At 36.1% G+C, this 14,194-nt stretch overlaps 2 protein-coding genes across 6 annotated transcripts; both read right to left on the bottom strand.

Annotated features, from left to right (window-relative positions):
- Positions 1 to 697: 697 nt before the first annotated feature.
- Positions 698 to 3,510, bottom strand: LOC135649540 (S-adenosylmethionine decarboxylase proenzyme-like). 2 transcript variants are annotated; one of them, XM_065168012.1, is made up of 3 exons: positions 3,372 to 3,510; positions 2,411 to 2,556; positions 698 to 2,073 (listed from the first exon to the last, which is right to left on the bottom strand). In XM_065168012.1, exon 3 carries the CDS (start codon positions 2,051 to 2,053, stop codon positions 884 to 886), a length of 1,170 nt encoding a protein of 389 aa, XP_065024084.1. In that variant the 5' UTR covers positions 2,054 to 2,073; positions 2,411 to 2,556; positions 3,372 to 3,510; the 3' UTR covers positions 698 to 883. The 2 variants fall into 2 exon arrangements, with proteins under 2 accessions (XP_065024084.1, XP_065024085.1); XM_065168013.1 differs by lacking the exon at positions 3,372 to 3,510 and having other exon boundaries at positions 2,411 to 3,365.
- Positions 3,511 to 8,246: 4,736 nt separating this feature from the next.
- LOC135648606 (uncharacterized) lies at positions 8,247 to 13,937 on the bottom strand. Of its 4 annotated transcripts, none has more exons than XM_065166438.1 (9): positions 13,798 to 13,937; positions 12,805 to 13,024; positions 11,855 to 12,050; positions 11,329 to 11,499; positions 11,118 to 11,234; positions 9,706 to 9,903; positions 9,130 to 9,189; positions 8,951 to 9,049; positions 8,247 to 8,565 (listed from the first exon to the last, which is right to left on the bottom strand). In XM_065166438.1, exons 2-9 carry the CDS (start codon positions 12,948 to 12,950, stop codon positions 8,440 to 8,442), a joined length of 1,113 nt encoding a protein of 370 aa, XP_065022510.1. In that variant the 5' UTR covers positions 12,951 to 13,024; positions 13,798 to 13,937; the 3' UTR covers positions 8,247 to 8,439. The 4 variants fall into 4 exon arrangements, with proteins under 4 accessions (XP_065022510.1, XP_065022511.1, XP_065022512.1 ...); XM_065166439.1 differs by having other exon boundaries at positions 12,805 to 13,039; positions 13,798 to 13,927; XM_065166440.1 differs by lacking the exon at positions 8,951 to 9,049.
- Positions 13,938 to 14,194: the final 257 nt, after the last annotated feature.

Below are 14,194 nucleotides of genomic sequence, written 5' to 3'. Positions count from 1 at the left end.
ACAGTACGAAGAGAGAGAGAAAATATGAGTTTGAGCACCAGATAAAGCTTTTATTTTTTATTTTTTTAAAACAAATTAGGAGTCATGAAGATGAGTTATGAGTGACAAACATCAGTATCAAATATATATATATATATACATATATATATAAATATACATATATATATATATATACATATATATATATATACATATATATACATACATATATATACATATATATACATACATATATATACATATATATATATACATACATATATATATATATACATACATATATATATATACATATATATATAGGATGATGATTTAGGCCCATGCTTTAGATCATCTAATCTCTCTAATATATGAGTGACAAATTTTATAGGATGGAATTTACATACCACCAAAATAAATGTTTTAAGTATGCTAATTTACCGCAGAATAAAACATTCGATATTTAATCTTGTAAGATGATGTTTTTGGAGCCTTTAATCTCACCTAAGATAAATGAGAGGTATATTATCGTTATAGTAATATTTTAGATATAAATTATAGGACAAGATTTTTTAAGTTTTTAAACTAAAATAACTGAGTCATGGATAGTACTATCAAATTAATTTGTTGTATTATAAATTTATAGAATGTAACTTTTACCACTCGTTTTATTTGTATGTTTGGAAACCACAAGGTGGGTTGATTGAATAGCCCCATAAATTTTAGGGTGTTGCTTGCAAGAGAGAGAGAGAGAGAGAGAGAGAGAGAGAGAGAGTCCACAATACATCTAAAACTCTTTTGAATCACCCACGTACCTCTGAGAGAGAGAGAGAGAGAGAGAGAGAGGGAGAGAGAGAATGATACCACAATACATCTAAAACTCTGTTGAATCACCCACGTACCTCTACAAATTAGACCTGTGAGGATCCATATCATCCCACAAATTCTTCAGAATTGATGTCGGAGATTCACAGTCACATGCCTTGAAACTCTGATACACCACACTGCCTCTTCCCATCTCCTTGTACCTTCTCTCTCCGCTGACATACCCACTCACATCCAACGCAACTCCCCGTGGCGATCCCTCACCGACGCCATCTGTTTCGACCGCGATCGAGAACTCGGCGGGTCTGAAGCACGCCAAAACCCGAGTAATCAGCCGGCCCAAGTCGATCACCTCAGCATCATAACCCATCGTTTCGAAGCTGGCGTAGCTGAATCCATCCTCCGGCGTCACATGGATGGTGGAGATGGCAGCTCCTTCGACGGAATTCATGGAGTAACCACAGGGATCGAACTGGAACTCACATATCTGGGAGCCGGGAAGGATGTCGCTGATCCCGGAAGCAATGGTCATCTCGGACGCTGTGTTGTGCTGCTTCCCGTAGAAGACTGCAGCACGTTTGCGGTCCAAACCCATCATGCACATTTCGAGAGTGTAGAGAGGTCGGTCGGAGCGCGCCGCAGTCGCAGAGTACACATGCCATTGCTGAGACTTCAGCGAGCTACTCATACTGTATGCTTTGCTGCTGCAACCAAGCCGAGTGAAGTGCCTATCGAGGACCGCAACCTCCTCCGCGAAGCTGCGATGAGGGAACGGCTGTGCTTCTGGGAATCTGAAGCCTCCGCGAGTGTATCTTACAGATGCAACCGAGAGAGACAAGTCTGCAGCCAGATGAAGGAGAGGAGGGATCGATAGGAGCAACCTTGTGGTGCCACAGGTCTTGATGATGATCCTGTGAGGGTAGATGAAGAGACTGGATTCGGATAAGATATAGGTGTCCACAAACTTGTTCGACAGTGCTGCTACTATCGTGCACTCAGCTGGTCGCAGAATGGTATCCAGTTGTGCCATGGAGAGGGATCGAAGGTCTTGTCTTCTTCCATGCCCAGAGAATGAGATCTCAAGCCTCTTTTCGAATCCCTCGAATCCAATTGCAGAGACAGGCGATGCCATTTCGGTGGGATATCGGAAGAAACAGTCACACAAGTGAGTAGAAACGGTATGTATGCAGATCAAATCGAGCGAGTAATGCAATCGCGTGCGTTCTGGAAGAGTGTCACTTGTGGTCATCAGGAGGGCTTGCGAGCGCACTGCAAACATGCAAAGAATGGAGTTGAATATTGTCATTAGAGTGAGCAGCAGATATATCAACATACGAGATTTGGATGGGGGCTACAGGTTAAATTCCAATGTCATTATCATGTCTCACAGGTGTAGGAAACGATCATCACTTGTTTCCTGCTTATGATCTGTATCGAGTTCCACTCGATACTTGCAGATCACCCACTTAAATCCAGAGAGAACTTTGTTGGAGCACAACACAGTATATCTTTCTTGCAGTCGAAATAATGGAATTCAAGGAAACTCGAAGAGTGATGTCGATGCAATTAAGTCGTGAATCATGATTGCTTCTTGCTTGAAACTTACATTGGAGTAGCCAGCAGATCTGAACCTCTTGATTCCACCATGAGGACGGATCTCTTCAACGTTGTAGACCGGAGGAGATTCGTAGTTGGAATAGTTGCTACCTGATCGATCACCACGTTTGGCGTCCATTAGAACATCCAGTCTTGCTGCAAACGAGAGATGGAAAGCATGAGTAGTCAGTGATTTCATGACAGCTTTACTCTATTTATCCAACGAATAGATGATAAGGCTATGTTTGGGAACTCGACACATGGAACCAGTTAAGTTGTCAAGAGGTTTGACACTCGTAACCTAAGCATCTTTCAATCAATCAGTCATAAGCATAGTCAGTCAACATGGTCTCCAAAAGGAAAACTTTTCCACTATAGTCCTTTGTAATTATGGTTTGGGCAGTCTCTCCCAAGTAGGCAGACACTTAGGGCTCAATCACTTTCTGAAACATTTTACTGATTTAAGTATCACAAAGAATTAGTATGATCCTTATCAGAAAATAATGGTATATTATAAAATTGACGAGACACAAAGAAACAACCAATTTGGATTGTTTCAAGCGGGGCATCTGACTTCTAGAAGATGCAACAACAACATTCGAAAAGCGACATCGGGCCAACCTTATGGAATCATGTTGTATGACACTAATAAAAAATATATCCCAAATGCTATAATACCTACTGCTGCAACAGATAAAGAAAAAGAAACATAAATAGGCAAGTTGAACCATGCAGAACTGCCAACCATGCCTCAATTGTCTTCTTCAGTAATACTGCTTCCTTACTTCCACAAGAGACTTCTCATGAACAGGAGGAGTTCCATTTCAACAAAGAACTTTCTGCCATGAAAGCATACACACAAAAACACACACAAGGGGAACCTCTAAATTCATGTCACGGTTCTAAATCGACTGGAGATACGAGTCTTGAAATCCAAACAAATACTTAAAGAAAGCCAAGGCAACACACACCAGAGAGAGATCTTTGTGCAGGCCCCGAATGGAAGAGAGAAGAAACCAGACCCCTCAAGCAAACGAAACCTCACAAGCTTTGTAGCAAAAGATAGTGGAGAGATCCCACTGAGAGAGAGAGAGAGAGAGAGAGTTGTAATAGCTGGAAAGAGAATAGGTCAGATGAGGGTATTTATAGGCAACAGGTGTTTGCTTGTAAATGATTTCTTAACATTTTGACATCAATATTAAGAAACTTAAACAAATGGCATAAATATCAATTTTGCATCAAGTAACCTATATTATGCCTCTGGTGGATGTCTCAAGTTTGGTTATGGTGATCCTCAACAACATTTAGTTTATAGCATATGCTCTCATGAATACCTTTGCAAATTGATTCACTGACACAATTGCAGTAGAATATAATCAACAAATAATGCTTCTAGGAAAATGTTATGTTCTTCATTCTTACATTGAGTTATTGGGTTGCTTTTAATTGAAGCAATCATTTTGAATCTGATCAATGTTCTTGGAGTGCAAGGCACTTATAAAATATTATATTAGCACATTTTTAAATGCATAATTTTACATGGCACTGTAGCTAAATAGTCTCAGATTGTTTATCAAGAATTTGATTAGTCAAACAATAGCTTGGGTTAAAAAACTAATTTTGGGAGAGTTTGCTGAGAAAACAATCTACAATCAATCAATCATTCTCATTGTGTGTTATTAAAGGAGACTCACAAAGTGCCATGAGGGCAAAGCAGCACCTCCTTTCCTTTTTTGACAACCCTATACTCTAACACTACACTAATACGTTTCTAGATATGATCACCTCCACCAGCTGCAATGGATGATGTACCGAATCCAGATCAATAGATTCCATAAAAGGCCACAATTATTAACCACACTATAAAAAGTTGCTCAATCATGAACTGACAAATCAGCAGACAAAAAATTCAACATTAAATGCTATACATAGGACAGCAGAACAGGGAAAAAAATACAAGATTACGTGTACGTGAGTCAGAAGCAACAACTCCCACAGGGTGCCAGTGGATGTCGATGACAAATCATCAGTGGATAAACCCTTAGAGCTGTGTAACATTGACAACAATGTGCATCTTAGCTGTTTAAAATAGACATAAAAAAACCTTGTTCCTAGCATTCCATATCATATATGAGTCAGATGATTATAGATTGGTTGGTTAAGCACTACAAATTGCAACTTGATCTATGCTTACAAACAAGAGACTAATCACTGGCATTAAGAAGCAGAGCAACAAGCGAGTAGTGATTTAAAAAGCGCTAGACGCCAAAAGACGTCAAGGTCCAAAAACGTTCGAAGCGCTAAGCGCTCGCCCGAGCGAAGTGAGATGCTAAAATATAAAAATATATAATATAATTATTTAAAAATTTAAATAAAAATATATGATTAAATTAAGAAAATCTCTTTGTCATCTATCTTGTATATGTTTGTATTCTCCAGCACCTAAAGCTCTTGCCACATCTCCTCATGTCAATCTATTATCTTCAAATACAAGCTCGTCTTCGGCATCTTGCAAGTTGGCACCCATTTCTCCCACCAACCACTTATTTGAATATCAATATCTTGCAATAAGATTGGATCAATTTTATTTTGTAAATCATGACGAGCCTTCAAAGCTTTATTATACTTTATATAAACAAGATCGTGTAATCGTTGATGTTCCAACCAATTTTCTCTCTTTGAGTGAATCTATCATGTCATATAATTGAAAAATATATTAATACATCTATCTAAATAAATTAATTAATTAAAATAAAAATATTTAGTGATCCTTACATGCTCAAAGACACTCTAATTTCGCTCACAACCTGAAACACTACATATCAAACTAAGTAGTTTGATATCAAATTGCAATAAGTTCGGGGTGGAATTTCCAAATAGACTCCACCGTTTAATTACAAAATTTATGTTATTATTAGCAATAACATATTAACATACTATAGATGAAATTAATTATATCAAATTATTAATACCTAGAGACATAGTTGTCTTGGATCGAACGACCATTCAAATTCCAAAAAGACCTTCGGTATTTTTATATAAAGATAATTTATGAATAATCTTATCTTGCACCTCAAGGCATAGAACTAATTTTGTAATGCACTGATATAACCCATCCAAAACTTCTACATCAAATCCAATAGATTTAATCTTATAAAATAATTCAAGATTCAAATAATATCCGACGATGAAGTTGACAATTCCATCTTTCATCAATGATTATAAAAATTTTCTCATATTTTTCTTTATTTTTATTAAAAGACTTTTTATTGCAGACTTATTTGCTCTATGCATAGCCTCATAAATATTTCTCATTGCAGACTTATTTTCATTATCTACCAACCAAATGACTCGAACAAGAGAGCTCATTACCTTTAATATATAAACTATATGATTCCAAAATGATGACATTAAGATGATATCAGCAGCCCTCTTATCTTTTGCTTCTTTTGTCTATTTGCTTGTCACCCATTTATCAAAGGTAAACATGTTTATCAGATTATGTTTTTAACGATGCGCACTATGTAATGTCAAGAATGAAGTAGCAAATCAAGTAACACCATATCTCACTAATTCTTTATTTCCTATGAATTTTTTCATCATATTCAAAACCCCAATATGATTATAAAGAAATCGAACAATAAAAATTACCCTTTCTAAGGTTTTCTTGATGTCTAAGATCTTTTTAATATTTTTCAACATTAAATCAATAAAATGTGCCACACATGAAGTCCAATATAAGTGTTGTCATTTTGTTTCAAGCAATTTACCTAAGACAAAGGATAACAAAAATGATAAGACTTAAGAGTTTAACACATTTAATTAAAGATAAAATAATTTAAAAATAAAAAAAAAGATGAATATTACCAACTAATACATAGTTGCTTCCATTATCGGTTATGATTTGGATGACATTTTGTTCTCCAATTTCTTTCACGAACTTGTTAAATAAATCATATATTTTGTCTTTAGATTTTACAAAAGATGAAGTATCTATTGATTTCACAAACATAGTCCCTAAAAAATAGTTAACCATAAAATTAATTATACTCCTGTGCCTCTTGTTAGTCCAAACATCTGACATAATGGAGCAACCATGTATTGTCCATGATTCTTTATTACCATTTAGTAAGTCATTAATACAATTCAACTCTTTTTGTAATAATGAAACTCGTATCTTATAATGACTTGGAGGTTTTAATCTTGCACTATATTTTCCAATAACTTCAATCATTTCCTTAAAACTGTCTAAACGAGTTATACTAAGGGGAAGACTAGCCTGATAGAAGAAGGGCGCAATGTACTAAATTGTTCTTCCTCTTATTTCTTTATCACAAGTATTACTTATATTTGTTTGTTCAAATTTTGAGTCTCCTGCTTGTCGTTATTGTTTCTGTGATACTTGAAACATATATAGATCCAACGGTCCTTTTTTACCATTCTTAGTACTCATAACTTTTTTTTCCTTTTTTGTCGTATATTTTTTTTCTCACTTGGGTTAATACTTATAGAATAATCTTCTTCTTTATCCTTGAGATGTTCAACATTGTCTTCTAGTAAATTCTCGTAAGATTTGTTCCTTTGCGTCTTTTTTTCATTCATATAACTCAACAACCCTTCTTTTATCTCAAGTGGACACTTTTTGCAAACTGCTGTATTCTTGAAATTTCCTACTATATGTTATTTTGTACAAAAAAATCACATCTAGTAGTCCTATCGCAGATGCAAGTCACTACATTAGGATCTTTCGGATCGTTTAGATAATTATACTTCTAGATCTTTTTTTGATGCCATTGGAGACTCTATTGAGTTGCTCTATACACTTGTCATTTATCCTAAAACCTAACAATAATTTTAAATAAATAAATATTAATAGTATTAAAATAAAAAATAATATATTATTAATCTAATAAATATAAATATTGTTACTACTATACAATTAATAGTATACTATTGAAAGAGAAGAGAAGAGTGTAAGGAAAGACTAAGGGTGCTAATTGAAGTGGGAGCAGTAGCGGCGACAATGGTAGCAGCAGCGGTAACGGTGATAGTGGTAGCGGCAACAACGGGAGTGGGAGCGACGAGCGGAGATAGTGGCAACAGTACCAGCGAGTAGCGACAACGGTAGCGGGAGCGACGACAGTGGTAGCAGCAGCGGTAGCAACGAGCAGTGACAATAGCAGCGATAACAGGGAGCAGCGGGAGCGACAAGCGGTGACAACGGGAACGACAGTGTGAACGACAAGCAGGGTTAGGGTTGGGGAAGTCGCACTGATATTGGTACTTTAGTTGGTTCACTTGAAAAAACTAAAGCACTGGAGATCGAACCAGACCTAAAACGCTAGTACGATCGCTTGGTTTAACCTAGGTGCTCGCCCGAAGTGCCTAGTGCTTGGGCTCGGGCGAGCGCCCAGACGATGCCTCTTTCAAACACACCGCTTGAAAATGAAGCGTGATGCCTCTTTGAAGCGCGTCACTTGAAAATGAAACAAGGCACTCGGGCCTCACCTTGCCTCGCCGGAGCACTTAAGTGAGCACCTTTTGAAATCACTGCAAACAAGTTCATCAACAAGAGTCCAGGATTCATTCTTATCATCATTTTGGCTAAAGCCTGTCCGAGGAATATTATAATATAGAACCTGTTTTGTATTACCTTTTAATGGTACTGCACAAAGACAAATATTTTTCTAAAGATATTTTAACCATTCTGTATCGTATCACAAGATAGATTAGGTATGTGAAAACTAGAAGCAATATCTGCACAACATGAAAAATAGAGTATCAGGTTTACAGCCCACTATCAGAGTTCACTAAGTCATATCGGACACCACAGAAATCCACACTGATGAAAGAACAAGAAATGGTACTCACTTGGTAATCAGAACTGAAAACAATTACAGTTGTCCAAACAGAATCCACAAGAAGGAAAGAATCTATATTACAGCGGGTAAATAGTTATGCAAGATACCATTACATCATATCTTTCTTCTGTCACACTGAATGGTTTATGTAGAGGACCAATTACCAGGCACAAACTGATCATTCAAGGCCAGCTAGGTTATGAATTGGTATACCAGAGCTGCTTAATGATGGCAATGAATGAGGCAAAGGTCTCTCCTTCCTCTTCTCATAATCTCTTTTGAACTCCTCCAAGCGTTTTGACACCTAGAAAAAAAACACAGAACGGTTATGGAAATCATCCAAAAAATACTAGTATTCCTAATGGAAGCACTATTCAACAATTTTACAATGAATAAATGCTTGAGTGGAAGTAGTTTTGATTCTACTAGGTTGTTGAAGATTTCAAGTGAGATTGCACTGTAATACTTATAAAGTCTGTTACTTTCAAATGAGAATAACAAATCACCTACTTTAAGGAAAAAACACATCCTCCATGAAATAGGATGCAAATGTTCTAGCTGAGTTTAACCGTGAAAGTATGAGCATCTAATTTTAGAATCCATAAGGTTCAATCCATCATATTACAAGCATAGAAAGAACAGACATAAAAGAATAAATACAACAGCAGGAGAATAAAACTAATCATCACCTTGATTGAGAAGGCAAGTGGCAATAGTTTATCTGGATTCATCGCTTCCGCAGGAAAATTTTTCAGGGCATGCAGTAGTTTCTCAAAGGGTAATTTTATCTAAAATTGTAAATTGGTGGTATCAATAACTTGAAAGTTCTAAAGCATACCACTGAGATAAAATTTACCACATTTCTTACCAAGTCATCGTGGCAGAATCTTAGCAAGGCCAAGCCAACTTGGAAAACAACTTTTACACCCTGTTCAAAAATAAATTTTACAACCATAGATGATAAAAAAAATTGACTTAGATGCACTAAGTCAAGTTTACTATATAATGTGATGCTTTCCAAGAAAAAAATAATAGACTACTTAGAAGGCTATTGTGGTGGGTCAATCAATAAGACCTACTGTTTGTCAAAATTATCCATAATAAGTGTAGAAATATTTCAAAGTTTTCAGTTAAAATAATCAATTTTGGACAACCTTGAGCACAAAAAATATACGCACTAAATATATGTGAGAAGAATCGATAATAAATGAATACGAACTCAGAAGATATTTTATCCAAAAGCTATTACTAAAAATACCATCAGGATGCTTCACATGTAGGAAGAATCCAGACACTAAGAAAACATATCATCTCTTAGATGCATAGATATCCAAACTATCTTTGTGAACATTAATTTAGTACATAGACACCCAAACAATTGCAAATCGTTAGACCAAAATTCTATAAACATGATCTAAACAAAGGAAAGAAATCAGATTACTACCTCATAGAGAAAGACATCCCAGATACGAAGTGCAAGTGGAAATGGGAATGAGTACGAAAAAACTGTTATGAACCATTGACTAGCATACATGCTGGGATTAACCATCTCTTGAGTAAAATGTTCTCCCAACATTGGCAAATATTCTTTCACCAATTGCTCAAATTGACATAGGTATTCTTGAACAAGTGGCAAGCCTGCCTACTCAACAAGCAAAAGTTAAAAACATAAAGTAAGCATCAATTTAACTAAGAATGCCATAATATATGCTTCTATGTTCTAACTAAAACAGAAGAGCTCCATTCAACATCTTATTGTAACAAAATCATATCAGAACTACTTCAAAAATTCCCTACAGAATAATTATATGAATCCATCACCATAGCACCAAAACTCAAGTAGATACTTTGCATTCTTATTCACGGCATACCAATATAATTTTTCTATGCAACTCAATATTATTTGCACCCACAGAAGCAAAAGGATTGTACATTCAATATCTGAGCAAGAATTTATTACTCAGCTTTTGTAAGAGCATATAGCAAATAGGATACCGTTCCAAGAACAACAATAAAAAGAGAGAGGGTCATATGTGTCCAAGATTTATAAAAGTGATGGTATGGTTTTTCCACTTTTTAACTGGAGATGATAACATTTTCTTTACACTGAAACCACAGAAACATCTCACATTCAAAAACCACACATTAAGTTGACAACTCAAAGAAATGCTTATGTTAAATTGAACACAGCTAGTGGGAACTTATACAGCTCATAAATACTATGCTATAGGGAGTAGGGACAAGAAATAACATTTACCTTAACCCCATATAGAATCTTTCCAAAAGCCAACTTTAATAAGCAAAAATTCAGCTAATAAGATTTCTTGGTGTATTATTACCTATCATGTATGTTTGGCCTCACGTATCCTCCCAATCTCACTTTTAAGCAAGGATTGCAATTTCGAACCAGGATACATACCAATTGGTACAGTGAATTGACACATGGAAACACCAATTTCTACTGAAGAGGAAGAAGAAGAATGGGAAAATGAAGGAAGAAGAGGAGGAGGAGGCAGGGGAAGGAGGAAGAGAAGGCAGTGGAGGAAAGGAAATAGGAGTAGTGGAGAAAGAGGAAGAAAGAAGAAGACACAATGGAGAAAGAGGAAGGAAGAAAAGGAAGCACTGCTACAGTATCGGTACACCAGGGTGTACCGCTCGATACGCCCTGGTGTACCACCCGGTACACCGGTACCGTACCATACCGAGCCCGGGTCGAAACTCCGGTACGGTACGGTATGGCGGACCTTGCTCTATACTACTATGACTTCTGTACATGTAAAATAAGAAAGCATAGAGTCAGAAAGAACTTCATATAACATGGCTAGACAAATGAGTACTTAGATTAAATGCAGTTACCTGGTACAAGCCTTCCATTGGTGCATGAATGGCTCCCTTTAACAAAGCAACTAACAGCCAGAAGGCATCCTCTTCACTCATATAAAGAAGTAACAAACCTGCTAAAAAACCCATGCCCTGCAGCAGAAAAGGTTGCATCAAATGATATCCTAAGAATAACAAAATCTTTAATTGATTGATTTCTGAATTGTTATACAGTTGACAACTAAACCTGAACATATCCAACATCCCTGTCATATACAGAGTAAGCCTTTAAAACATTGTACAGGGATCTTTGCCCTAGTCCATGTCTCTGTTGATAGAAAACATGTGATGGAAAAGTACGAGATATGTCTCGAATTATTTCCAATTCTGATGCTGATGTCTCATATATCACCAGTTGCTGCAGCAAAAGTTTTAGCAGTTTAAGCTTTCTTTTAATCAGCTAAAGATGAAACCACACAGTGCATATTTTGGTAAAGAAACCTGCAAAAACTGCAATGACAATTAAGAAAATTTGATCATTTTCCACATAAATTTGATTTTAAAAGTGATGCTGCAGAACGCCTTGTCATATAAAAGAATAGATAATTTAAATCATTACTTTACGATAAAATAACATTTCTACTTATGTATTAGGTACTAAACAATATTGGATGCTTCTGAATCATATAGATCCAGATTGCACCAGTCCAACAAGAAATGTCACTTCAGTTGAAATAGGGTATACCTTTTACGAAGCATGAAACAGAAAGTACCTCATAAACCCCTGGATTCATTAGCAGGAGGTCTCGACTTCCAGAAATCAACTGCCAAACAAGTCCTCTTAAACAGTCAGGGATGCCTTTTCTAATACGTCTCTTAACTACATGAGGTTTTCTTCTAACATAGTGCTTCCAGTCACTCCCACCAACACCTATCATTTTCCTCCATTTTCTTATCCTCTTTTGTTCTCTGTAAAAAATCAATAACCACAGATTAGTAGTAAGAAGATGCACATGTAAGTACAAACATTGTTGTTTTTTCTTTTTTGAAAAATACACCATGAAAATTCCTAACAGATACAAGTTTGTAAAGAACTTTAGTGAAAAGAAAGCAGCAGCAGTAGGGATAAATAACACCAATATTTCATAAATTGAACAGAGAAAAGAAAACTTAGAAGTCTTCATATCTAGTAGAATGTGTCACAATACTGTTTATGTCGTGTCCATTAGGTTGAAATCCTTTGAGGAAGAAATGCAATATGAAACAAGGAAGAATTTACAAAAAAGATAATATTGCTTCACATATTTGCAACATGTGAAGATTGCATATGTACACCTACATTATTTCATATATTCATATTTGAAAACATGAACAGATTGCATAAGTACACTAACATTATTTCATGTATTTGCAACATGCGTAAAATAACTCTCATCCAGCAATATAACAAATGTGGAGTATTTTGTAGCAGTTCACTAAAATGAAGACTAACTGATCTGTCAGATCTATATACTAGTAGCCAGTAATATGAAAGAAAGTGCCTCATATGATCTACATTTAACCCTTTCTGTAATTCTTGACCCATATAGAATGGTATTGCAAATGGTAATATTTACTGACTGCCCTGTTTTATGTCACCAATGATACTTAAATTGGATAATCTTTACAAAGGAGAAACATGCATAAGTGGGAGAAATAAAAAATCCAATGTTGTCAAACATGCCTGTCATTGGGATGGTCATCCACAGGTCTGTTTCTAGATAAGGCCTCTGTTGAGTTGCTCTGTTCTTGTTTTGTAAATCCAAAACCATCAACTGTTCTTGAAAGCAGATATGATCCTGGATCCACCTCAGCAGTAGTGGATTTCATTTCCCCTTTATTAGTCAGTAAACCACCCCTTGCGAGACAAGCACTACAAATAATTCATACTTCTCCACATGGACCTGCACTTGTAAGTTCTAGGTCAAAGGAAAGAAAAATCACAAACTGGTCATCAAGAGATACTTCAGGGCATTCAACTTTACAAATTTAGCAGAGGCAAATGCCAATGAGAAAGCCTAACTTCAAGGTTGTTTGCATGTCATATGATTCCAAGAAAACTGTTTGTATATTTGATCTTGATGAAGTTATAAAAAAAATTAAAAATAAGATAAAAATGCTACATTTCTACAAAATCAAAATTTTGATGCATCTGATGGCGTCTTGAGACTTAAATTATGGTTTCATGCACACAGCGAGTCAAGCTTATCAAATTTACACAAACATATCCACCTAAGTTATAATGCAACAATCATGAGTACTCTATCTTGGACAAATAAAAGAAAAAAATCCAATCCCCACACAACCAAATTACAGAATAGGCCGGGAAAACTTATTACGATGGACATCTCCACCCTGTTCAAAAACTCTCACTCCCAAAACATCTACACGATCTTAACAAACTGATCGCAATCAATAACGCCAACCTATTGAATGGAGAACAGCCCAACGCCTCAAAAACAAAGGGGAAAAGAAGAACAATTTTCGAGAGAGAAATCGAAGTTCTATCCAAATTAACTAAATCCAAGAATACAGAGCAAAAACGCTCGAATTTAGCAAAAGATCGAATCCTTTCGGTGCTTTCAGCAAAGCCGATGAAAACCTAACATTCATTGCCGGATCTAATCGAGAAAAACAAGTGCTAACAACAATTCACAAGTGAAGAATTGGAACCGACCTCAAGGTTTAAGTATCTTCAAGGAACAAACTCGAATCGCACGATTAGAATTTGGAACGAGAGAGAGAGAGAGAGAGAGAGAGAGAGAGAGAGCGAAATGTTTGTGAGATCCGCCGATGTATTCTATTTTTACATTTTATTTATTTTAGTTTAATTATAATCATAAATTCCTCCTTTAAGCTTTGTGTGTGAGGGATCGAAGTCGGGGACTGGCTGACTTTGCGGGTCCAAGCTTGTTGGCCCACAACGGATCGGATTCTTAATAATTTCATCCGAATCCGACATCAATGCTATTAACTAACGCAGTTTACTTACTTTATACTTAAAGGGTATCGGATCTACTATGTGGATCGAATAGATACGGGTATTCGGAAAAGCTGATCGACTATGACTGTCA

This window comes from Musa acuminata, chromosome BXJ3-9 (genome assembly GCF_036884655.1).
Source record: "Musa acuminata AAA Group cultivar baxijiao chromosome BXJ3-9, Cavendish_Baxijiao_AAA, whole genome shotgun sequence".
Classification (NCBI taxonomy): domain Eukaryota; kingdom Viridiplantae; phylum Streptophyta; class Magnoliopsida; order Zingiberales; family Musaceae; genus Musa; species Musa acuminata.
This window is presented reverse-complemented; position numbering and strand designations above follow the sequence as displayed.